The 25,049-nt window shown below is 38.7% G+C and overlaps 1 protein-coding gene across 2 annotated transcripts in view; it reads left to right on the top strand.

Annotated features, from left to right (window-relative positions):
* The window catches only part of HOOK3 (hook microtubule tethering protein 3), a 131,869-nt gene that overhangs the window by 32,702 nt on the left and 74,118 nt on the right, over window positions 1–25,049 (top strand). For both annotated transcript variants that reach the window (XM_031013584.3, XM_055349172.2), the window contains exons 4-6: window positions 458–508; window positions 11,826–11,958; window positions 18,892–18,959. In XM_031013584.3, coding sequence (XP_030869444.1) covers window positions 458–508; window positions 11,826–11,958; window positions 18,892–18,959 — 252 coding nt within the window. The remainder of the gene's footprint in view (window positions 1–457; window positions 509–11,825; window positions 11,959–18,891; window positions 18,960–25,049) is intronic.

Below are 25,049 nucleotides of genomic sequence, written 5' to 3'. Positions count from 1 at the left end.
ATACTTCATGGGTTATTTTAAAGATTATTTTACTATAATTTTTGCCTAATACTCTCTTTAGAACTTAATTTCTATATAGATGCAGTTTGACTTTTCTAGGGAGAATAGCTCTGAACTCGAGTCTTCATTAAGGATGGCATATTTTTACTTTACCCACAGAAAACCTAAATAATTTAATCTTATTGTTAAGTCTCATTCAGTTACCCTCCAGTTGTTTTCAGTGTGGTCATAACATTGAAAATTCTACATAATTGGAGACATAATTTGTTTTATAAATCTCTTGGATTATATAATAGTACTTTTTGATGATGATAATTCAAATATGCTTTTGAATTTTATTTGTTAATATTTACTTATGATTAACTGCAGTGATTGGTTGGCTCAGAAATTTTTTATGTTAAATTATGTTTTGATCTGTCTTGCCTTTTACCCAGTTGTTTTCTCTCTCTTTAAACAGATAAGCAATTTAAAGAAAATTTTAAAAGGAATCTTGGATTATAATCATGAGGTAAAGACTTTTTTCTCATTCTGCTTAGAAGTGTTACTATAGGATAGTTTAATTTTATAATAGTTTCAAGTTAAGGAAAAATTGCTTTCAAAATTAATAATCAGTTTGTCCTTCATTTTATAGTTTCTATAATAGGATGATGGTTCAACCAACCATCTGTCAGTCAGTTAATAGATGGATGATCCTTTTCACTGTATTATAGGTAGTTTGTAGATGATTTATAATTAATGTCAAATTTTACTTTATGTCATCTATTAATTCTGTCTTTTTTTCCTTTACTTGTGAAGATAGTTTTAGAGTTCATGCACCATTGTCTACTTTCATTTTATTCCTTGGCAAACCCCCTACCCCTAGATGAACTCAGTTTGTCCTCTGAGTCTGCATCAGAACAGTCAGACATTGCTGGGGAAGAAATCAGGCAGTGGAAATAACTAGTTTTAGTTTAAATTTTGTGATCAAAGATGCCAAATGGACACAACACCATACCCTAGTTATTTCCCTACTGTGTTTTCCTACAAGCTTACCTGCATTTAGTACCCATGTTTATACCTGTAGCACTGATCTTCCCCATCTCAGTAAGTGACCCTACCATTCACCCTATTACTCAAGCCCAGAATCTAGAAAGCCTCCTACAGTCCTTCTTTCTTCTAATATCATCTGTAAGACCCATTAGTCAAACCTTCAAAATAGATCTTTCTCCATCTGTGCGGCCACCAACTATGCCAAGCCATCATTCACTCTTGCTTAGATTACTAAAGTAGTCTCGCTGGTGATCCTGATTTCACTGTTGCATTATTTTTAAAAATTTAAAGGTGATCACATCAGTCTCCTCCTTAAAGTCCTCTGTGGTTTCCCCTTGCGTTGAGAATCACATCCACATTCTTACCATGAACGACTTCCTAACTACTTTTCCCGCACCTAAGGCACTGGAGCCACATTCTCTGCTTCTGTGCCTGAAATCTGCTAAGTCCTTTTCTTCCTTAGCCTTTGCCCCACTGCTGTTGCTGTATGCAGTGTTCTTCCCTCAGCTCCTGGCATTTCTTGCTCTTGCTTTTTTGAACTTTCTGTTACCTCCTTACAGAGACTTTCTCTGAGCATGTGCTGTCTCAGCCAGGGCCACATTCACCCCTCAGCCCCATTATTCAGTCACATCACCCTGTTTATTGTTTATTCCCTTTAATCCTGGCCATATCAGCAGTCTCCTTATTTGTTGGTTTATTTGGTTGTCTCACCCCATTATATTCTTCTCTTCTCTTTGTTTTTTTTTTTGAGACGGAGTCTCGCTCTGTCACCCAGTGTGGAGTGCAGTGGCACAATCTCAGCTCACTGCAAGCTCTGCCTCCCGGGTTCATGCCATTCTCCTGCCTCAGCCTCCCAAGTAGCTGGGACTACAGGTGCCCGCCACCATGCCCGGCTAATTTTTTTGTATTTTTAGTAGAGATGGGGTTTCACTGTGTTAGCCAGGATGGTCTCGATCTCCTGACCTCATGATCTGCCCGCCTCGGCCTCCCAGAGTGCTGGGATTACAGGCATGAGCCACCGTGCCTTCCCTTCCCTTCCCTCTTCCCATTCCGTCCTTTCTTTTTTGACAGATTCTCGGTGTGTCACCCAGGGTAGAGTGCAGTAGTGCGATCTCGGCTCACTGCAACCTCCGCCTCCTGGGTTCACGCCATTCTCCTGTCTCAGCTTCCCGAGAAGCTGGGACTACAGGTGCGTACCACCACGTCCAGCTAATTTTTGTATTTTTGGTAGAGACAGGGTTTCACCATATTGGCCAGGCTGGTCTCAAACTCCTGACCTTGTGATCCACCAACCTTGGCCTCCCAAAGTGCCGGAGCCACTGTGCCTGGCCACCCCATTATATTCTTAGAGCCATGAAATGAGGTTGGAGCCAGACCTCATGTAGTCATTGGTACATCCCAGCCGTCAGGACAGTGCTATTACACTGCAGGCACTCAGAGTTTCCTAATCATGTCAAATAAATATTAATTTCCAAGAAAAACATGGTATTTAAGATACATATGAATGCGAACATAGGGTTGGTATTAGACACGTTGACAAAAAGTTTTTTTCCTTCAACCAGAAGTACTTACATTTACTAGATCTTTTGGGCTTAGAAGAGGTGATTGGTTTTGTTCTGAGCATCATGCCTATTACATTTAAAAAAAAGGTAGTTTTTAATAAAGTATTACAATAAAAAAGAATAGAAAATGTATGGCATTGAAGATAGTGATGCTGTTTCAGGAGTGTCATCCTGAGCCAGGTCTCTCACTCAGTGGAAGCCACCCAGAGGAAATCCGAGCCATTATCCTCATCTCATACATGAGAAGCCAAGGCTCATATGCACCTCTTTCTCTTCCCCTCTTGTAATTTTTCTTTTTTTTCTCCCCCTCACCCAGCCCCCTGACATTTTTGGGTCCTAGGCCTACTGGTGTTACCTGTAGCCCCACATAGCATCCCCTAGCCTGAGCGTGCCTGAGAGGAAGAAGAAATCCAGTCTCTGAAAATGGTGTGGTGTCTTTGGAACTTATGCTCTTTTAGAAACCTAATTATATTTATTACTACATGATTAGGAGAAAGAGTTGGAGCATGAGTAAAACTAAAATCAGTACGTGTGGTTGGAGTTTGCCTAATTTGAGCCTACACTGCCATTTAGTGAGCCCATACCTATATGATTCAGTATCAGTTTCCCCATTTATTCTCATAGCCCAAGGTTCTTTTCCTTCTTACTGCCTACTGTGATTTATATTATATATTTCTTTGTGCATTTAGTAATTCATTTTATGTGTTAAACTTCATAAACTAGATGAAGGTACTTGCCTATATATTTAAACGTTTTGCAAATGCACACCCCTTTGACACCATAGTTCTATTTCTAGAAATTGGTCTTTAAGAACTACATTAGGCTATCCACCTCATCATTATTTCATAGTAGGCAAAAATTGAATATAACCCAAGGTCTAACAATAGAAAATTATGAAACATGTTGTAGGACAAATGCCATTCAGCCATGAAAATACATATATATAAATATTCTTTAACAATATAAAAGTGTGAGATTGTATATGCCATATGATACCAGTTTTACATGAATATACATAAATGTGTTTATAAAAATGTGTATGTAGGTCCACAATTTCAGATCCCAATCCTTTAGGCCAGATTCATTTTGGAATTCAGAGTTTTTCAGATTTTTAGAAAGGTAACATGATGCATACACTACGTATTGTGTAAATAACCCAGTGGGGCCTGGGGTTACACCATTATTCCATTATATTAACATTTCTGCAGCAAAACATAAGGTTATTCACTCTAGGATAAACAAGAAGAATAAATTCATGGTTCTGTCATTGCCTTTCACCCTGCTTCTGGGAATTCCTTTGTCTTTCTCCTATCTTATTTTGTTTGCTGAATTCGGTGTATTTCTCTTTTTTGGTTTACTTTCATGTTTTGGTAGAGCCCATTTTCCAGTGGCATCTTCAGAAAAATACATGAGAGATACTTATTTTAAGCCCCACAAATCTGAAAATAATCTTAGTTCTCTTTACACTGTGGTTTAGTTGAATATGGAATTCCAGGTTGGAAGTCATTCGTCTGTATTTTGAAATCATTGCTCCATGCCCTGTGGCTTCCAGTGCTGCTGCTGACATCTCTCATGTGGACTCCCACTCCCTGTTGGTAACTTGTTCACTTTCTGGGACCTTTTAGGTCCTTTTTATCTCCGTGTTCATGCTGCCGTGCTTTAGTATGAGAAGGAGTTTTTTTGTTGTTCTTTTCTTTTGTTTTATTGAGCTTGGCACTTAGCACACCCTTAAAATCTGAATGCCTACTAGCTTTAGTTTTAGGAAATTTTCATCTTACTATTATTTATTTTATCTCATTTATTTATTTATTTATTTTATTACTTTATTTTTCTTTACTTTATCCTCTTTCTGAACTATTTAGCTATTGAACCGCCTGGGTTAATCCTTTAATTATCTAACCCTTTCTCTCGTTTTTTCTGTCTTGTGTTTTTGCTCTGCTTACTGAGATGATTATACACCTTCTTCTAGCTTGCCTGTTGAATTTTTCATTTCTGCTATCACATTTTTAATTTGCAAGAGCGCTTTATGTTTTCTGAATGTAACTTTTATATCCTCTTCTTCCTTATGAATATGTTTCTCTTATCTCTATGAGAATATTAATCATAGATTGTTTTTACTTTCATATTTTTTTTTAATTATTACACTTTAAGTTCTGAGATACATGTGCAGAACGTGCAAGTTTGTTACATAGCTATACACGTGCCATGGTGGTTTGCTGCACCCATCAACCCATCATCTATATTAGGTATTTCTCCTAATGCTATCCCTCCCCTAGCCCCCCACCCCCGCAACAGGCCCCAGTGGGTGATGTTCCCTCCGTGTGTCCATGTGTTCTCACTGTTCAATTCCCACCCATGAGTGAGAACATGTGGTGTTTGGTTTTCTGTCCTTGTGATAGTTTGCTCAGAATGATGGTTTCTGAGCTTCATCCATGTCCCTGCAAAGGACATAAACTCATCCTTTTTTATGGCTGCATGGTATTCCATGGTGTATATGTGCCACATTTTCTTTATCCAGTCTATCATTGATGGGCATTTGGGTTGGTTCCAAGTCTTTGCTATTGTGAATAGTGCTGCAATAAACATGTGTGCATGTGTCTTTATAGTAGATTGATTTATAATCCTTTGGGTATATACCCAGTAATGGGATTGCTGGGTCAAATAGTATTTCTGGTTCTAGATCCTTGAGGAATCACCACACTGTCTTCCACAATGGTTGAACTAATTTACACTCCCACCAACAGTGTAAAAGCATTCCTATTTCTCCATATCCTCTCCAGCATCTATTGTTTCCTTACTTTTTAATGATCGCCATTCTAACTGGTGTGAGATGGTATCTCATTGTGGTTTTGATTTGCATTTCTCTAATGACCAATGATGGTGAGCTTTTTTTCATATGTTTATTGGCCATATAAATGTCTTCTTTCGAGAAGTGTCTGTTCAAACCCTTTGCCCACTTTTTGATGGGGTTTTTTTTTTTTTTTCTTGTACATTTGTTTAAGTTACTTGTAGATTCTGGATATTAGCCCTTTGTCAGATGGATAGATTGCAAAAATTTTCTCCCATTCGGTAGGTTGCCTTTTCACTCTGAGGATAGTTTCTTTTGCTGTGCAGAGGCTCTTTAGTTTTCTTAGATCTCATTTGTCAATTTTGGCTTTTGTTGCAGTTGCTTTTGGTGTTTTAGTCATGAAGTCTTTGCCCATGCCTGTGTCCTGAATGGTATTGCCTAAGTTTTCTTCTAGGGTTTTTATGGTTTTAGGTCTTACGTTTAAGTCTTTAATCCATCTTGAGTTAATTTTTGTATAAGGTGTAAGGAAGGGGTCCAGTTTCAGTTTTCTGCATATGACTAGCCAGTTTTCCCAACACCATTTATTAAATAGGGAATCCTTTTCCCATTGCTTGTTTTTGTCAGGTTTGTCAAAGATCAGATGGTTGTAGATGTGTGGCATTATTTCTGAGGCCTCTGTTCTGTTCCATTGGTCTGTATATCTGCTTTGGTACCAGTACCATGCTGTTTTGGTTACTGTAGCCTTGTAGTATAGTTTGAAGTCAGGTATTGTGATGCCTCCAACTTTGTTCTTTTTGCTTAGGATTGTCTTGGCTATACTGGCTCTTTTTTGGTTCCATATGAAATTTAAAGTAGTTTTTTCTAATTCTTTGAAGAAAGTCAGTGGTAGCTGTATGGGGATACCATTGAATCTATAAATTGCTTTGGGCAGGATGGCCATTTTCACGATATTGCTTCTTCCTATCCATGAGCATGGAATATTTGTTCATTTGTTTGTGTCCTCTCTTATTTCCTTGAGCAGTGGTTTGTAGTTCTCCTTGAAGAGGTCCTTCACATCCCTTGTAAGTTGTGTATTCCTAGGTATTTTATTCTCTTAGTAGCAGTTGCGAATGGGAGTTGACTTATGATTTGGTTATTTGTCTGTTATTGGTGTATAGGAATGCTTGTGATTTTTGCACATTGATTTTGTATCCTGAGACTTTGCTGAAGTTGCTTATCAGCTTAAGGAGATTTTGGGCTGAGACGATGGGGTTTTCTAAATATACAATCATGTCATCTGCAAACAGAGACAATTTGGCTTCCTCTCTTTCTATTTGAATATCCTTTATTTCTTTTTCTTGCCTGATTGCCCTGGCCAGAACTTCCAATACTATGTTGAATAGGAGTGGTGAGAGAGGACATCCTTGTCTTGTGCCAGTTTTCAAAGGGAATGCTTCCAGATTTTGCCCATTCAGTATGATATTGGCTGTGGGTTTGTCATAAGTAGCTGTTACTATTTTGAGATACATTCCATCAATACCTAGTTTATTGAGAGTTTTTAGCATGAAGGGGTGTTGAATTTTATCAAAGGCCTTTTCTGCATCTATTGAGATAATTGTACGGTTTTTGTCATTGGTTCTGTTTATGTGATGTATTATGTTTACTGATTTGAGTATGTTGAACCAGCCTTACATCCCAGGGATGAAGCCAACTTGATGGTGGTGGATAAGCTTTTTGATGTGCTGCTGGATTCAGTTTGTCAGTATTTTATTGAGGATTTTTTCATCGATGTTCATCAGAGATATTGGCCTGAAATTTTCTTTTTTTCTTGTGTCTCTGTCAGGTTTTGGTGTCAGGATGATGCTGGCCTCATAAAATGAGTTAGGGAGGAGTACCTCTTTTTCTGTTGTTTGGAATAGTTTCAGAAGGAATGGTACCAGCTCCTCTTTGTACCTCTGGTAGAATTCAGCTGTGAATCCATCTGGTCCTGGGCTTTTTTTGGTTGGTAAGATATTACTGCCTTAATTTCAGAACTTGTTATTGGTGTATTCAGGGATTTGACTTCTTTCCTGGTTTAGTCTTTAGAGGATGTATGTGTCTAGGAATTTATCCATTTCTTCTAGATTTTCTAGTTTATTTGCATAGAGGTGTTTACAGTATTCTCTGATGGTAGTTTGTATTTCTGTGGGATCAGTGGTGATATCCTATTTATCATTTTTTATTGTGTCTATTTGATTCTTCTCTCTTTTCTTCTTTATTAGTCTGGCCAGTGGTCTATTTTGTTAATCTTTTTAAAAAAACCAGCTCCTGGATTCATTGATTTTTTTTTTTTTTGAAGGGTTTTTCATGTCCTTAAGTTCTGCTCTGATCTTAGTTATTTCTTGTCTTCTGCTAGCTTTTGAATTTGTTTGCTCTTGCTTCTCTAGTTCTTTAAATTGTGATGTTAGGGTGTCGATTTCAGATCTTTCCTGCTTTCTCCTGTGGGCATTTAGTGCTATAAATTTCCGTCTAAACACTGCTTTAGCTGTGTCCCAGAGATTCTGGTACATTGTGTCTTTGTTCTCATTGGTTTCAAAGAACTTACTTATTTCTGCCTTCATTTCATTATGTACCCAGTAGTCATTCAGGAGCAGGTTGTTCAGTTTCCATGTAGTTGTGCGGTTTTGAATGAGTTTCTTAATCCTCAGTTCTAATCTGATTGCACTGTGGTCTGAGAAACTGTTTGTTATGATTTCTGTTCTTTTGCATTTACTGAGGAGTGTTTTACTTCCAATTATGTGGTCAATTTTAGAATAAGTGCAATGTGGTGCTGAGAAGAATGTATATTCTGTTGATTTGGGGTGGAGAGTTCTGTAGATGTCTATTAGGTCTGCTTGGTCCAGAGCTGAGTTCAAGTCCTGAATATCCTTGTTAATTTTCTGTCTCGTTGATCTGTCTAATATTGACAGTGGGGTGTTAAAGTCTCCCACTATTGTCGCGTGGGAGTCTAAGTCTCTTTATAGGTCTCTAAGAACTTGCTTTATGAATCTGGGTGCTCCTGTATTGGGTGCATATATATTTAGGATAGCTAGCTCTTCTTGTTGAATTGATCCCTTTACCATTATGTAATGGCCTTCTTTGTCTCTTTTGATCTTTGTTGGTTTATAGTCTGTTTTATCAGAGACTAGCGTTGCAACCCCTGCTTTTTTTTTTTTTTTTTTTTTTTTGCTTTCCATTTGCTTGGTAAATCTTCCTGCATCCCTTTATTTTGAGCCTATGTGTGTCTTTGCATGTGAGATGAGTTTCCTGAATACAGCACACTGATGGGTCTTGACTCTTCATCCAATTTGCTAGTCTGTGCCTTTAAATTGGGGCATTTAGCCCATTTACATTTAAGGTTAATATTATGTGTGAATTTGATCCTGTCATTATGATGCTAGTCGTTATTTTGCCTATTAGTTGATGCAGTTTCTTCATGGTGTTGATGGTCTTTACAATTTCATATGTTTTTGCAGTGGCTGGTACCAGTTTTTCCTTGCCATATTTAGTGCTTCCTTCAGGAGCTCTTGTAAGACAGGCCTGGTGGTGACAAAATCTCTCAGCATTTGCTTGTCTGTAAAGGGTTTTATTTCTCCTTCACTTGTGAAGCTTAGTTTGGCTGGGTATGAAATTCTGGGTTGAAAATGCTTTTCTTTAGGAATGTTGAATATTAGCTCCCACTCTCTTCTGGCTTGTGGGGTTTCTGCAGAGAGATCCGCTGTTAGTCTGATGGGCTTCCCTTTGTGGGCAACCCGACTTTTCTCTCTGGATGCCCTTAACATTTTTTTCTTCATTTCAACCTTGGTGAATCTGACGATTATGTGTCTTGGGGTTGCTCTTCTTGAGGAATATCTTTGTGGTGTTTTCTATATTTCCTGAATTTGAACGTTAGCCTGTCTTGCTAGGTTGGGGAAGTTTTCCTAGATAATATCCTGAAGAGCGTTTTCCAACTTGGTTCCATTCTCCCTGTCAGTTTCAGGTACACCAATCAAACATAGGTTTGGTCTTTTCATTTTGTTTATTTTATTTATTTATTTATTTATTTATTTACTTACTTACTTACTTACTTATTTTTGAGATGGAGTCTCACTCTGGCACCCAGGCCGGAGTGAGTGCAGTGGCACGACCTCGGCTCACTGGCAACCTCCACCTCCCAGGTTCAAGTAATTCTCCTGTCTTAGCCTCCCAAGTAGCTGGGACCACAGTCGCCTGCCACCACACCCAGCTAATTTTTGTATTTTTAGTAGAGACGGGATTTTACTATGTTGGCCAAGCTGGTTTCAAACTCCTGACCTCAGGTGATCCACCCACCTTGGCCTCCCGAAGTGCTGGGATTAAAGGCGTGAGCCGGCTGGGCGCAGTGGCTCACACCTGTAATCCCAGCACTTTGGGAGGCCGAGGCGGGAGGATCACGAGGTCAGGAGATCTAGACCATCCTGGCTAACACAGTGAAACCCCGTCTCTACTAAAAATACAAAAAAAAATTAGGTGGGTGTGGTGGTGGGCGCTTGTAGTCCCAGCTGCTCGGGAGGCTGAAGCACGAGAATGTTGTGAACCTGGGAGGCAGAGGTTGCAGTGAGCCAAGATCACGCCACTGCACTCCAGCCTGGGCGACAGAGCGAGACTTCGTCTCAAAAAAAAAAAAAAAAAAAAAAAAGAGGCATGAACCACTGTGTCTGGCCAGTATTTTCTTTTATGTCCTTCTAGGAATTGATTTTCCTATTCAAGGAGAAAAATTTAATTTAATCTGGTTGGTGGTGTATTTCTATTCATTTAATTCAATTTGTTTTCCATATTATTTAGAATAAAACTCACATCCTTGACATAACTTATGAGGACCTAAGTGACATGCCTCCCCCATCCTGACCCCTGGACCTTGTCTTCCACTCCTTCCCCAGCCACACTGACCCTACTGTTTTTGGAGTTTATCAAGTGCACTCCTACCTGACGACTTTGCCCATGGTAACCTCTGTGTCGTATCCCCCCACCTATAACTGTATGGTCTGCCTCTTCATTCCAGGATTCTGCTCAGTTTTTGACTTAGCATAGAGGGCTTCTTTGACCATCCATCTAAAATACCAATCTTGGCCAGGTACGGTGACTCACGCCTGTAATCTCAGCACTTTCGGGGCCCAGGCAGGTGGATTACTTGAGGTCAGGAGTTTGAGACCAGCCTGACCAACATGGTGAAATCCCATCTCTACTAAAAATACAAAATTAGCTGGGTGTGGTGGCACATGCCTGTAATCCCAGCTACTTGGGAGGCTGAGGCAGGAGAATAGCTTGAACTTGGGAGGTTGCAGTGAGCTGAGATCATGCCATTGCACTGCAGCCTGGGCAACAAGAGCGAAACTCCATCTCAAAAAAATAAAGAAAGAAAAAGTAAAATACCAGTCCCGCTCCTCCAAAAACCCTATTACTTTTTCATTGTAGAATAAACGTACATTCAGAAAAGCATACCATATGTATATGTACATTTTAAAGGTAATTGTGAAGTGAACAGCCATGTAACATAGGTTGGTTGAATGTCACCAGCACCTACCAGGGCTTGTGTTTACCTTCTTGATTACAACCTCTTTCCTCACCTCCTGTCCAGGGAAAACCATGATTCCCAGGTTTTTAAATAATTGTTTTCTTGTTTGTGTTGATAGTTTTACCACCTGTATGTCATCTAGTTATAGGATGTTTAAAATTTTATTTTCTTTCATTTGCTTCATTATTTGCTTTTTTCTGAGTTTGCTTTCATTGTTTTTCCCTATTTTTAATGTTGGAGACTTCTCAAATGTTTTAATGGTCCTTGGTTGGTTGTTGACATTTAAAAGTAAACCACTATCAAAAGCTGATTGGAATCTGAGTTGGGGGTGCTTTTTGAGTGGTACATTTCACTGCAGGATTGTCAGGCAGAGACCTGCCCATTTGTCTGCATATGAATCATTTCATGTGGGAACAGTCAGTTTCCGTATAAAGAAATCCTTCATGCTCCTTCCTGACGTAGGTATTTTGCTGCCAGTGTTTTGGGAATCAAGTGGAGTGAAGGTGGCTAGTGAGAATCTTACTGTTGGGGACATGAACTTATATTTAATCTTAGCTCTTTCTGGTTTCCCCTAGTTCATAACCATTTTAGTTCTACTTCTTCAAAGAATATACACCCATTTCTTCTTGGAGTACTCAGGGTTTTTTTGTTTGTTTGTTTTGTTTTTTTCTTTTTTGTTTTTTTTTGCTCGATGTACATGCCACATACCAGAGTAGGGACTAAGTTGCTGTGACTCAAGATAGTTATAATTTAGGTATGGGAGGTAGAAATAGAAATTGGGAGTGAAATGGAACATAATCACTCTGTCCTTGGCAATGAGTTTCTGGTAATAACAAACTAACCTCGATCAAGTTTTTTTTTTTTTTTTTGGTCATATAAATGTAAATGCAATTATAATGCTTTTATCTCCATTCAGATTTTAGGACAGCAAATTAATGACTTTACCCTTCCTGATGTGAACCTTATTGGGGAGCATTCTGATGCAGCAGAGCTTGGAAGGATGCTTCAGCTCATCTTAGGCTGTGCTGTGAACTGTGAACAGAAGCAAGGTAATTTGTTTCAAGTTAGTGTTTGCATTTAAAATAATGAAGGAAAGTAATGTATATTTTATATTTTATATATAAATCACCAGTACCAACAGTAACATCTGTTTAAGGTCACCCCCAAAGAATGCCATTTTCTACAGTTTTACTAGTAATTTGTTTTTAAGCTTAAATGAATTTTGCACATTAAAATAAATTTGATTGGGGTGATATTTTTTCTTTTGTGCAATACCACATAATTCCTTGAGTAGATAACTACACTGAATGCAGTGAAATTTGCTGTTAATTTGACAACATCTACCTAATCTGGAAAAAATGAGCAGAGACATACAGCAGTTTAATAGATATTCAGGTCTGCCTTCCCAACATATATCTATAACAGATGCCTTCAGCTTCTCCTTTTTCTTTTTTTAGGCATATTGTATTTGGAAAACATTTGCAAGTTTGCCTCTACTGTGGGGAAAAAGAGAGGGAAGAGTATCATTATATGCAATGTTTAAATAATAAAAATAAATTTTGAATTGGGTTTCCTACCCCAAAATCTGGCAGATACTTTTCCTTAAGAAACCACTCCCTGACTTAAATTTTAGATAGTGCCTTGACTATCTTTTAAAGGAAGGAATAGTATTACATATATCAAAATTGTTTCATTTATTTTTAAATAATTGTAAAACTCTTAGAAATACCACAGGAGGCTGGGTACGGTGGCTCATGCCAGTAATCCCAGCACTTTGGGAGGCCACGGTGGGCGGATCACTTGAGGCCAGGAGTTGGAGACCAGCTTGACCAATATGGTGAAACCCCATCTCTACTAGAAAAAAAAAAAAATTAGCTGAGTGTGGAGGCACACTCCTGTAATCCCAGCTACTCAGGTGTCTGAGGCATGAGAATCACTTGAACCTGGGAGGCAGAGGTTGCAATGAGCCAAGATCGCATCACTGCACTCCAGCCTGGGCGACAGAGCAAGACCCTGTCTCAAAAAAAGAGAAAAATGCCACAGGATATTTTGTAGTAACATACTCTGGCAAGAAAACATTTAAAAACCTGGAAAACCTTGGGATTAATTTTCACATCGATAAACAGGCTTGTAAAATTAATGGGGCCGGGCGCAGTGGCTCACGCCTGTAATCCCAGCACTTTGGGAGGGTGAGGCAGGTGGATCACGAAGTCAGGAGTTTGAGACCAGCCTGGCCAAGATGGTGAAACCCCATCTCTACTAAAAATACAAAAATTAGCCGGGCGCGGTGGTGGGCGCCTGTAATCCCAGCTGCTTGCAAGGCTGAGGCAGGAGAATCACTTGAACCTGGGAGGCGGAGGTTGCATTGAGCCAAGATTGTGCCACTGCACTTTATTTAGCCTGGGCAATAGATCAAGACTTTTTCTCAGAAAAAAAAAAGTAATAAAATAACTTAATGGTATCTATCACTGCTAGAAAAATTTCTCGCTAAGCATGTAAATCTGAAAACTGTCTTTTATTTTTTCCCATGTCCTTTGTATTGCAATCTAAAATACCCCATTTTAAGCTCCCAGAGCTGAAATGACCCAATATATTATGTCATTATTATTACATTGAAATATGAGATTAAGAGCATGAGCTGCAGTGTGCATCAACCCATGAATTTCAACTCGTTTCCACCTCTCGCAGGCAATCTCAAGGACTTGGAGTAGATCACTTAACCTCTGTATTTTAATTTTTTAGTAAAATAGAGATTCATTATAGTACCTACCTCCTAAGGTTATTGTGGAAACTAAATGAGATCATGTATATAGAACAGTACAGTGTCTTGCACATAGTAGTGGTTCACAAAACATTAGTTATTACTAGGAAACATGAAAACATTATAAGTTTTACATATAGTATTTTATTTTATTTTATTCTATTTTATTTTATTTTTTCGAGATGGAGTCTTGCTCTGTTGCCCAGGCTGGAGTGCAGTGGCATGATCTCAGCTCACTGCAACCTCCACCTCCTGGGTTCAAGCGATTCTCCTGCCTCAGCCTCTTGAGTAGCTGGGATTACAGATGTGCACCACCATGCCTGGCTAATGCTTTGTGTTTTTAGTAGAGGCAGGGTTTCATCATGTTGGTCAGGCTGGTCTCAAACTCCTGACCTCAAGTGATCCACCCGCCTTGGCTTCCCAAAGTGCTAGGATTACAGGCATGAGCCACCACCCCAGCCTATATATAGTATTTTAAAACATTTTCATTCAGTTATTTTATTGTGTGCTTTTGTGAACTTTAAGGTAGCCACAGTTTTTTAAATGTCATTAGGTGGTGTTCAATGATTATATTTATTTTATCAATAAATGGAATGTAAATTAGTAAAACCACTAACATAGAATTAGAGAAGGCTATTCTCAGTAAGTTAACTTTTAATTTACAGCTTTTGTTAGTTAAGTGTATTTTTGTGTGTACAGCAAGTCCAAGTTGACAGATTTGAACTTTGTTGAAGTTACTTGAAGACCAGCTTTGATATATAGATAATAATATAATTAATATCTTTTTTATAGTTCTTCCAAAGTGCTTATCTAATCTTAAATAGCTTTTTTTCTCTATTGACAACTACTGATTTGCATAGAAATAACTTGTTTTCTAAAGGCTGCAGTTCAAATTTATCATGCAATAAAGCAGATAAATTTTACCTTAAATTCATTTTCTCTTCTATATTCAATTTATTTCATAAATATTGAACTTATACATTACTGGGGGCTAGGAACACAGTGTTAGAACAGACAAGTACCTGCCCTCAAGGAGCTTGAGTGGAAGGACATTAAATAATGCCACAGATACCCGTATGATGAACGCAGAGGTGAGTGTTCCTCAGCTACAGCTTAAAGGGGGTTTGGGGTCAGGGAAGTTATTTAAGCAAAGCTATGGAAGACAATGGGTTAAGAGTAATGTAAATAGTAGAAGCTGAATGTAGGAAAGACCTAGGTTATCTCTGAGGAATTAAAAAACCCACCACACTATAATTGGAGTATAGTGAGAAAAGGATGAAGGAAAATACGGCAGGAGATAGGGGCTATTATAAGTGATGACAGCACAGTATGTTACTATTACTTATGTTGAAGACGATGGATTTTTTTTTTTCTAAGCCCAAAGGTTTTTTTCTTGTTTCCCCACTGTTTACCCCTTATAGTGCAAAACAGATTTCTATTAACTTGTTGTTTGTACTTTTTTGGTGTTCCATGGTAAGTTTAATAATAGCATTATTTTCTTGAAGTTATGACTAATTTTATTGGTTTCCAATTCAGTGTTTTTTAAAACAATATATTTCTTTTCTCTAGCCCCATTCCTATTTTATCATACCATTTTCTCTTTCTTTTTTTTTCGTTTTTTTTTTTGGGACAGATTCTCACTCTGTCACCCAGGCTGGAGTCCAGTGGTGTGATCTCGGCTCATTGCAACCTCTGCCTCCCAGGTTCAAGCAATTCTCCTGCCTCAGCCTCCTGAGTAGCTGGGATTACAGGTGCACGTGCCACCACGCCCGGCTAATTTTTGTATTTTTAGTAGAGACGGGGTTTTACCATGTTGGTCAGGCTGGTCTCGAGCTCCTGACCTCATGATCCGCCTGCCTTGGCCTCCCAAAGCTCTGGGATTACAGGCATGAGCCACTGCGCCTGGCCACCATTTTCTTATAGGTAAATTTTAGTTTGCTTATTCAGTTTAGCTCAAGAATTAAATATGGAATTTTCTGCAGTTGTGATCTATGTATATTCCTGGAGTGTCTAACAAGTGTTCTGTCAAAGATTAGGAGATTGGTATACCTAAGATTTGAGACATTAAATCTCTAAGTAGATGCTTCGATTTTAAGGTGGAAAATAGAAATTATTTAATTGAAGTTGATTGATATCAGATAATAACTTCTTATGTATCCTTTTAGGAAATTCATTGACTTCTGGAATTCTCCTTAATATGTAGGGGGGGGGTCTTTGGAAGTGCACAGCTGTTGAGAGTCAGCTAATTGTATTTACTACAGAATAGGACTAGGAAAAGACAAAGATGTTACCTATATGCATATTCCTGTGGGAAAGAAGATAGTCAATTATAATATTTATTGAAGTTCTCACTCAGACCAAATGTTCTGTAGAAACACCTAGATTGTTTCCCCCCAAAATTGTATAAATGATGGAAACTTATTGAACAAAATTTTAACATCTCATTTGTCTAGATTTAGGACATCCTCTGCTCTCAGGAACATAGTAGAGTGCTAAGAATCAAGTACATGAGTGTCTGAGTGGTTAAATATTAGCTGTCACTGCATATTTATGGTGTATAACGTAAAACTCACTAAAGCAGTTCTGCTGTTTACTACCTTACTCGCTTGGGATGAGATACTTAGCCTGTGTCGTTGTCTGCAAAATAAGGATGTAAAAGCTGGTTGTCATGAGGAGTGAATGAAATTGTGTGTGTGTGTATATGTGTGTGCTTTGTACTCCATAAAGCAGTGTGCAGATTAAAAGAGGCTTATGTTTAAATGTGTTTCCTAATTAGAAGTGAGGAGCATCTGCTAGGGATGTTGACTCAGTGCACATTTGTCTTGGCTATCTTACTTCTCAAATTGGGGCAAATAAAATGGTGGTAAGTTTGAAAAAACAAAGATTAGTAGTAGAAGACACACTAATAATAATTATTTATTATTTCCCTTCTCTCTGGTACCAAAAAATGGTTTTTACAGACTAGGAAGCTGGGACTTGTAAGTGTTATGTGACTTGCCCAATACTTCCTACCTGTGAGAGGCTAGACAAGGACAAAAACTCATGTTTCTTCCACATTTAAACTTAATACTCCCTGTGATAAACTATGCTGTGAATTTTAAACAGTGAAGGCTTCAGGATAAGCTACCTCACATAGCAAATCTCATTCTCCAGCATTGCCTCATAGACACACACCTGGTAATAGCATATCATTTATATTTTGGACTTTTAAAGATTCATAAATTTTTTTATTTAAAAAACTGTACAGTAATTTAGTTCTCATCATCATTTTATCATTTAGCATTTTACGGTGTTCGCGGGGAAGGGCCTTGACGTGGCAACACCGCTTCTTAACTAACGCTTCCCCTCTCACACCTACTAACCCCTCACCCCTCGAGTCCACTGTTATTTCCTTCACTTTCAATAGGCTGTCATTAAATTCTCCTTCCCCATTATCAGTGCCACTGCTTCTTCTCTTCCACGTTCACAGTCGTACTTTTAGAGCTGTTTAGTCATCCTACCTATGCTGGTTTCTCCATAGCCTTTGAATTCTGTGTTTGATACTTTTGAACAGAACATCTAAAAGCTCCCTTTCTGTATTCCAACACTCATAGGGTGATTCTCATTAAGAAAACAAAACCAAAAATTGAGCTCAGACTAAAGGAATTCTTTTTTGACTAAATAGTGATTAAGTTATGATATTCCTGTTGGCCTAAGAACAATGCCTATGATTTAGTTGTGTTATGTATATTTGTACTTATAACCAAACAATCGATTGGGTACAAGTAGCCTTAGAGCAATACTTCCTTAAAAACATGTTTCTGATAAACTAAAGCTTTAGCATTAACCAGAAGTCATAATTTAATAATATTGTAAAAATACCTCATTTTTTAAAAATCCTGTGTTGGGTAGAGGATTACAGTTGTCATTTCAAATACATGAATCTCTTGTCAAAAGAGTACTTTGTCAGTTTCATGGTAAGACCCCTTCATATACTACCTCAAGGAGTGAGATTTTTATTGTGCATGTTGTTTGGAGGTATGGGGTTGGAGAGGTAGGTTGAACCTAAAATTTCCTAATTACTTTACTCTTTTACGTGTTTCTTATTGCAAAGGCAAGAAATTGTTTTCAAGTTTGTCATTACTAATAACAAAGAGATCTTTTTGTTTTTTGGCAGTGGTGAGGATGAGATTGATGGAGTTGCTGCTTTAGCTTATTGGAGGTGTGGATCATTTTATTTTTTGTGTTTGACCGGTCAAGTGACTTAGTGAGAAGGGGGAAGTAGTAGAACAAGGAGTTCCATCTGTAACTGTGAACAGTCAATTGTGATAACTCACTACCCTTAGACCAGCCAATAATTATTTTAAAGCCTGGGATTATACAATACTTGTTTAACTATGGTATCAATTTGTAACTTAAATTCATCTCCATTCTTTGTGCTAAGCAGCTCTCAGTTTCATTTTTTTTGTTTGCTGTAGAAGAAAATATTAAGCCAGGCTGGGCACGGTGGCTCACGCCTGTAATCCCAGCACTTTGGGAGGCTGAGGCAGGTGGATCACGAGGTCAAGAGATTGAGACCATCCTGGCCAACATGGTGAAACCCGGTCTCTACTAAAATACAAAAATTAGTTGGGCGTGGTGGCGCACGCCTGTAGTCCCAGCTACTCGGGAGGCTGAGGCAGAAGAATGGCGTGAACCCGGGAGGCGGAGGTTGCAGTGAGCCGAGATGGTGCCACTGCACTCCAGCCTGGCGACAGAGTGAGACTCCGTCTAAAAAAAAAAAAAGGAAATATTAAGGCAGAATAATGCAGCACGTTGATGTCACATAAAAATAAAGCACAGAGTTCAAAGTTTTTTTTTTTAACTGCGTAGCAAAGAGTAATGTGAAAGATAATTTTTAGATCTTAGAAAAAGGTAATACAGAGATTTTTCCATCCTGGTTTCAGGCTTTACCATTTCATCATTTTACATTGGCACATACTCATGCCAATATTCCATTCTCATGACCTGTAGCTGTAGCCTCAACTTTAGAAGGAATGTTGAAAAGGCAAGAAAAGATCTTAAGGAAAGATAAATAGTGTGATTTTCGGACTTTACCAATACATTTAAGGGTGTATGTGGGATTCCTAGGAGGAATCAAAACACAGGGAAACGACTTATAAGAATTTATGAAGTATGAGCCTTGATTCCCTTGACCATCTTTAACTTGAACAGTGACATTCCAGATTGTTCTTGTTTTCAGAGTACATCCAAGCCATTATGATGATGGAGGAATCTGTTCAACATGTTGTCATGACAGCCATTCAAGAGGTATGTTGGAGCTTCATGCTTATAGTTTATGAAAAATTAAAGGAGTAAACATGAGTATGAATAATACAAGTGGAAAATTTTAAAAGAGATTCTCCTGCTCATTTTTAAAGAGTTTTTACTTTGCATTTATGATATAGCTTTTCTTGTTTTTATTCTAAAAAATCATACTCATTTAAATTTTCCAATTTTATTTAAATCTTAAACATTTATTTTGCAGGTATAGATATAACTATTCTTAAATTTTTTTTTTTTTTGAGACGGAGTCTCACTCTGTCACCCAGGCTAGAGTGCAGTGGTGCGATCTGGGCTCACTGCAACTTCCACCTCCTGGGTTCAAGTGATTCTCCTGCCTCACTCTCCCGAGTAGCTGGGACTACAGGTGTGTGCCACCACGCCCAGCTAATTTTTTGTATTTTTAGTAAAGATGGAGTTTCACTTTGTTAGCCAGAATGGTCTCGATATCCTGACCTCATGATCTGCCCGCCTTGGCCTCCCAAAGTGCTGGGATTACAGGCGTGAGCCATCACGCCCGGCCAACTATTCCTAATTTTTTAAAGTGCCCTTAATGAAATAGTAATAGCAGACTAATTCCTAAAGCTAATAATAAATAATATCTATTATTTATTTATTTGTTTGACCAAGTCTCACTCTGTCGTCCAGGCTAGAGTGCAATGGTGTGATCTTGGCTCACTGCAACCTCCACCACCCAGGTTCAAGCAATTCTCCTCTCAGCCTCCTGAGTAGCTGGGACTACAAGCACATGCCACCACGCCTGGCTAGTTTTTGTATTTTTAATAGAGACAGGGTTTCACCATATTGGTCAGGCTGGTCTCGAACTCCTGAGCCTCAGGTGATCCGCCCTCCCCAGCCTCCCAAAGTGCTAGGATTACAGGCATGAGCCACGGCGCCCGGCCAAATAATATCTATCTTAAACCAGCAGTCTTCCTCACACTTAACTGGTGGTTTCCTGTTTGGCAGAAAATGGATCTTCACCTCCAGCCATTCCCAAAGCAATTTCTGGATGAATATTTACGTTTTAAATGTAAAACATAAAACTGTAAAAGTAAAAATAAAACAGAGACTAATAGCTGGTCAAGTTCAGGATGTGAGAATGTTTTTAATCATAAAAGCAGTGGAAGAAACCCTTAAGAGAAATAGAAAAGCGTATGCAGGACATGAATATGCACCTAACATAGAAAAATACAGAAGACAGGCCGGGTGCGGTGGCCTCACACCTGTAATCCCAGCAGTTTGGGAGGCCAGGGCGGGTGGATCACAAGGTCAAGAGATTGAGACCATCCTGGCCAACATGGTGAAACTTCATCTGTACTAAAAATACAAAAATTATCTGGGCGTGGTGGCACATGCCTGTAGTCCCAGCTTCTCGGGAGGCGGAGGCAGGAAAATTGCTTGAATTTAGGAGGCAGAGGTTGGAGTGAGTTGAGATCGCACCACTGTACTCCAGCGTGGCGACAGCAAGACTCCGTCTCAAAAAAAAAAAAAAAAAAAAAGAAAAATACAAAAGAAAAACATGAAAAATATTCAATTAAATGCAAATTAAGATGAAATTGTGCTTAAAAAATCTTGCAATGACTTCTGACACCAACTACCCAAAGTTGGGCCAAACTTCACAGACTTAAAGGCATCACTCTCCACAGACTGCCCACAGTTCAGACACCAGCTCCAGGCTCAGGGGTCTCCAGGCCACCCTGTCATCTGACCAACTGCCTACAAATTCAAGGATTCCCACTATCCCTGTACATTCTGTAATTTACTAGAACAACTCACAGAAGTCAGGAATGATAACAGCTTTATTACAGCAAATGGATACAAATCAAATGCGTTTCTGGATTGTTAAGTTTCTGTTAAACCAAAAAATGCATAGGGTGAGGTCAGGGAAGGTCCCAAATGCAGTTTTATTTTGTCCCCACCCCATGGTAGCAATATGCAGAGTATTGCCAACCAGAGAAGCTTACCTGAGCCTTTATATCCAGATTCTTTGTTGGGGTTTCATTACATGGGTATGTTTGATTGAATCAGTGACCATGATATCCAAATCAATTTTCAGCCTCCTTTGTTTCCCAGAGGTCAGGCCGATAACAAAGCCCCAACCTTCTAATCACATGATTGGTCTTTCTGGAGTGGCCAGCTGCCATCTGGAGTCATCTCCTTAGCTTAAACTATCTAAGGGCCCACTGTGAATAGCAAAGACAGCTCCTATCTCTAGGGAAATTCTTTATTACCCAGCAAAGCTTTTAAAGAGTTCATTGGTTTAGCAGTCAGCACTGATGGCAGGAATGCAAACTGGTATATCTTTTAAAAATGTCATCCCCTTTTATATCATATAAGATTAGATTGGTCATGTTAAAATACCAAAACTACAGTTACCCAAGCAAGATATGAGTTTAATTTGCTCTCAAGTGGTCCTGGGTTGGTGTGGAGGCTCTATAGTCATCAGGAACCCAGCTTTCTTCCATCTTGCTGCTGTGCCTTTCTTAATACATGATTCCCAGCTAGTGGTGCAGTGCTGGCTTTCACGTTTATATTTCTAGCCAGCAGAAAGGATTGAGGAAAGAGTTATCCACCTCCTGCAAGTAAATTTGCAGGAATTCTCACTCCTGTTGGCCAGATATTACCCACCTAGCCACATGGGGGAGTCTGGGAAATGGGGTCCTTATTCTAGATAGTCATGGACCCAACCAAAATTCCAGGCTTCTGTTACTAAGCAAGAGCAGGGAAAAGAATAAGAGGACCGCCAACCATTCTGCCTTAGTGTAGTTGATCCTGTAATTCTACTTTTAGGAGTTTATCCTAAAAAAAAAAAAAAAAAAAGTAAAATACGGCCAGGCGCAATGGCTCATACCTGTAATCCCAGCACATTGGGAGGTTGAGGTGGGTGGATCACGAGGTCAGGAGTTCAAGACCAGCCTGACCAACACAGTGAAACCCTGTCTCTACTCAAAATACAAATATTAGCCAGGCGTGGTGGCACGTACCTGTAATCCCAGCTACTTGGGTGGCTGAGGCAGGAGAATGGCTTGAATTTGGGAGGCGGAGGTTGTAGTGAGCTGAGATTGCGCCACTGCACTCCAGCCTGGGTGATAGTGCCAGACTCCATCTCAGAAAAAAAAAAAAAAGTAAAATACAAAGATATACATAATAGTAGTCATAACAAGCATTTATCTAGCATCTACTGTATACTAGATTGGGCTGTGACTAAGCAATTTCCATTTGTTAACAAATTCCATTTAAATTTCTGTACACTTGTAAGTAATGTCTCTGAATTTATACTTAAAGTGGTTAAAATGGCAATTTTTGTTACGTATATTTATCACAATATAAAGGAAAATTCACTACAATCCTGTGAGGTGTATATTATTGTCTTCATTTTATAAAAAGAAACAGAGAGTTTGAGTAACTTGCTCAGGTTCACATAGAAGTAGTGACCGAGATAGCACTCAGGTCTAAGCAGTGCAGAGCCTATACCTACAACCATTGTGCCGTATCCCTTCAATATAGTGTGCTTCAGTATTATTTCCTAGTACTGAAGCATTAGAAATAACTACCCAGTGGTAGGGCAATGGATAAATAAATTATGGTATAACAGTATACTGGCATATTACATAGGCATTGAAGCATATCTTTGAAAAATATTTGATGACATAAGGGAAAGCTCATATTAGGTTTAAAAAGGTAGATGGAAAGCACATGAACAATATTATGATCCCATTTCTGTCAAAAATAAAAATTAAGACGAGGGAAAACAAATAAACTTGCTTAATGTTAACTCTCCAAATAGCTGAATTTTCTTTACCCTTTTCTATATTTTTAAATTTTTCTATAATAACAGGTGGTATATCTATAACCAGGAATGTTTTTTAAATTAAATCTGTGACCAAGTGACTTTCTATGAACCTATCCCAAAGAATTATTTAAAAACTCAGACCAAGACTGGACACAACAATGTTTATCAAACTATTTTATATTAACAGAAATATGAAAACAGTGTATATCCATTAGTAAGCTAGTGTTTAAATTGTGGTATGTCCATATGATGGAATATTACATAGTTGATAAAAATGTGTAAAAGGGTATCTTAGGACAGAAGGAAAAAATTTTAAATGTCAAATGACCAGAACAAGATATGAAGTTGTATGTAAAAGAGAATCCAAATTAGATTTTTAATATGTCTATTATTTGCATATTCGTTTAGCAAATACTTATTGAGTACCCAGTATGTACCAAGCACTGTAGTCAGCACTAGGGATACAACCATGAAAAAGATAGACATGGTCTCTTTCCTCACAAAGTTGCTGGAAGAGATGGAGTTGAAAGCACAGTTGGGGATTAGCCTTGGGTGAGAAGAAGAGCCCTTGTGTTGTAACAGAAATGAAGAAAGGAAGGGGTGGGCATGCCTGTCACTAAGTTTGTAAATTAGGGTGTGGGAAATTCTTATCTGAAGGCAAGATAGTCTGATGATGAGTGTGGGTGAGTTGGTGAGGTTCGAGAAGCAGGAACAGTGTGGAATAATCTCTGATGAAAATGAGGCTGCTGGCTGGGGAAAACAGCTGTGCTTTTTGAGTAGCACTGAAGGCCCAGTTGAGATTGGGAACTTTATTAATAGTGACACCAGTTTTGTGGTTTTTAAATTTCTTTTACCCTCTCAATACAGTTGACCCTTAAACAACACAGGTCTACTTTTATGCAGGTTTGTATTGCACAGGTCTACTTTTGTGCAGTTCTTTTTTTACAACCAAACACAGATGGAATATACAGTCTTTGCAGGATGTGAAACTCACATGTACAGAGACCAACTTTTCACATAGGGAGGTTCTGCAGGGCTGCCTGTGGGACTTGAGTGTGTGTGCATGTTGGTATATGCCTGAGTCCTACAACTAGTTCCCCATCTATACCGTGGGATGACTTTAGCAGTCAGGGTATAGGTAGCATATAGGCAGTTGTAGCTGGATTAATCTTGGATTGAGATTTTTGCCAGTAAGAAAAAATGAGGTAAGAGGAGAGTAGAGAATATTGACAGAAGTCATAGAAAGACATGAAATCTAGAGAAAATAATTGATTAAACAAATGAACCTAGGAATCGAAAGTAGGGAGGGGGCAATGGTAGACAATGTTAGCAGAAGAAACAGGAGTAAACTTCAGGCAGGCAAAATCAACTGCGTTCACTATCAAGTCTGAGCTAAGTGAGGAAGAAAGTGAAATGATGGGCTAAGACTGAAAGACAAGAAGAAAGTACAGAGGGGTGGGGCCTAGAAGTCTTCCTGATGTTGAGGAACAGATAAAATTTAATGAGAGGCCTACAATGAGAGATGGTTGTGCTCAGAGTAGGATACCTAGATTTTTATTGAGAGCTGTTGCTGGAATCACAAGATCTCAACAGTACATCCTTATGCCTCTTTTTCTTTTAAGAGATGTGGTCTTGTTACATCGCCCAGGCTAGAGTGCAGTGGCTATTCCCAGGTGTGATCACAGTATTCTCCAACTCCTGGGCTCAAGCATTCCATCCACCCCAGCCTCCCGAGTAGCTGGAACTAAAGGACGCGTACCACCACACCCAGTTATACATCCCCACATTACTGATTGTCCCTCTCCCTTTTGTCTTTAAAACAGAATATAAGAAGGAAACAATAGAAGACTGGGGCCATTTGAGTCTCTCCCTGACAGTTGTCATAACCAGAATTCTGTTCCCTTCTCCCCAGAGATCCGGAAGATCTCTGGATCTTCTCTCTTTGCAACATAAGGGTTAGGGCATCAGTGTGTGTGTGTGTGTGTGTGTGTGTGTGTGTGTGTGTGTTATCATTAAACATTAGCCAGTGATTTTCGCTAATACTGATGTTGTCCACATTTATTCTTTAGAAATAAATAGTATTGCTATTTTTAGTGAGAAGCCACTATTTTTAAGTATGTAGCCACATTTTAATTTTAATGATTTGTCATTTTTGTGATAAGAATACGTAATACTAGATTCTTATTACTAGGCTTGCGGTGAAAATGAGCATCAGAATTTAGACCTCTAATTCAATTTATTATTTTATTTACTTTTTTTTCTCTTGCTGTGTCTTATGGTGCTGA

Source organism: Gorilla gorilla, chromosome 7 (assembly GCF_029281585.2).
Source record: "Gorilla gorilla gorilla isolate KB3781 chromosome 7, NHGRI_mGorGor1-v2.1_pri, whole genome shotgun sequence".
NCBI lineage: Eukaryota > Metazoa > Chordata > Mammalia > Primates > Hominidae > Gorilla > Gorilla gorilla.
This window is presented reverse-complemented; position numbering and strand designations above follow the sequence as displayed.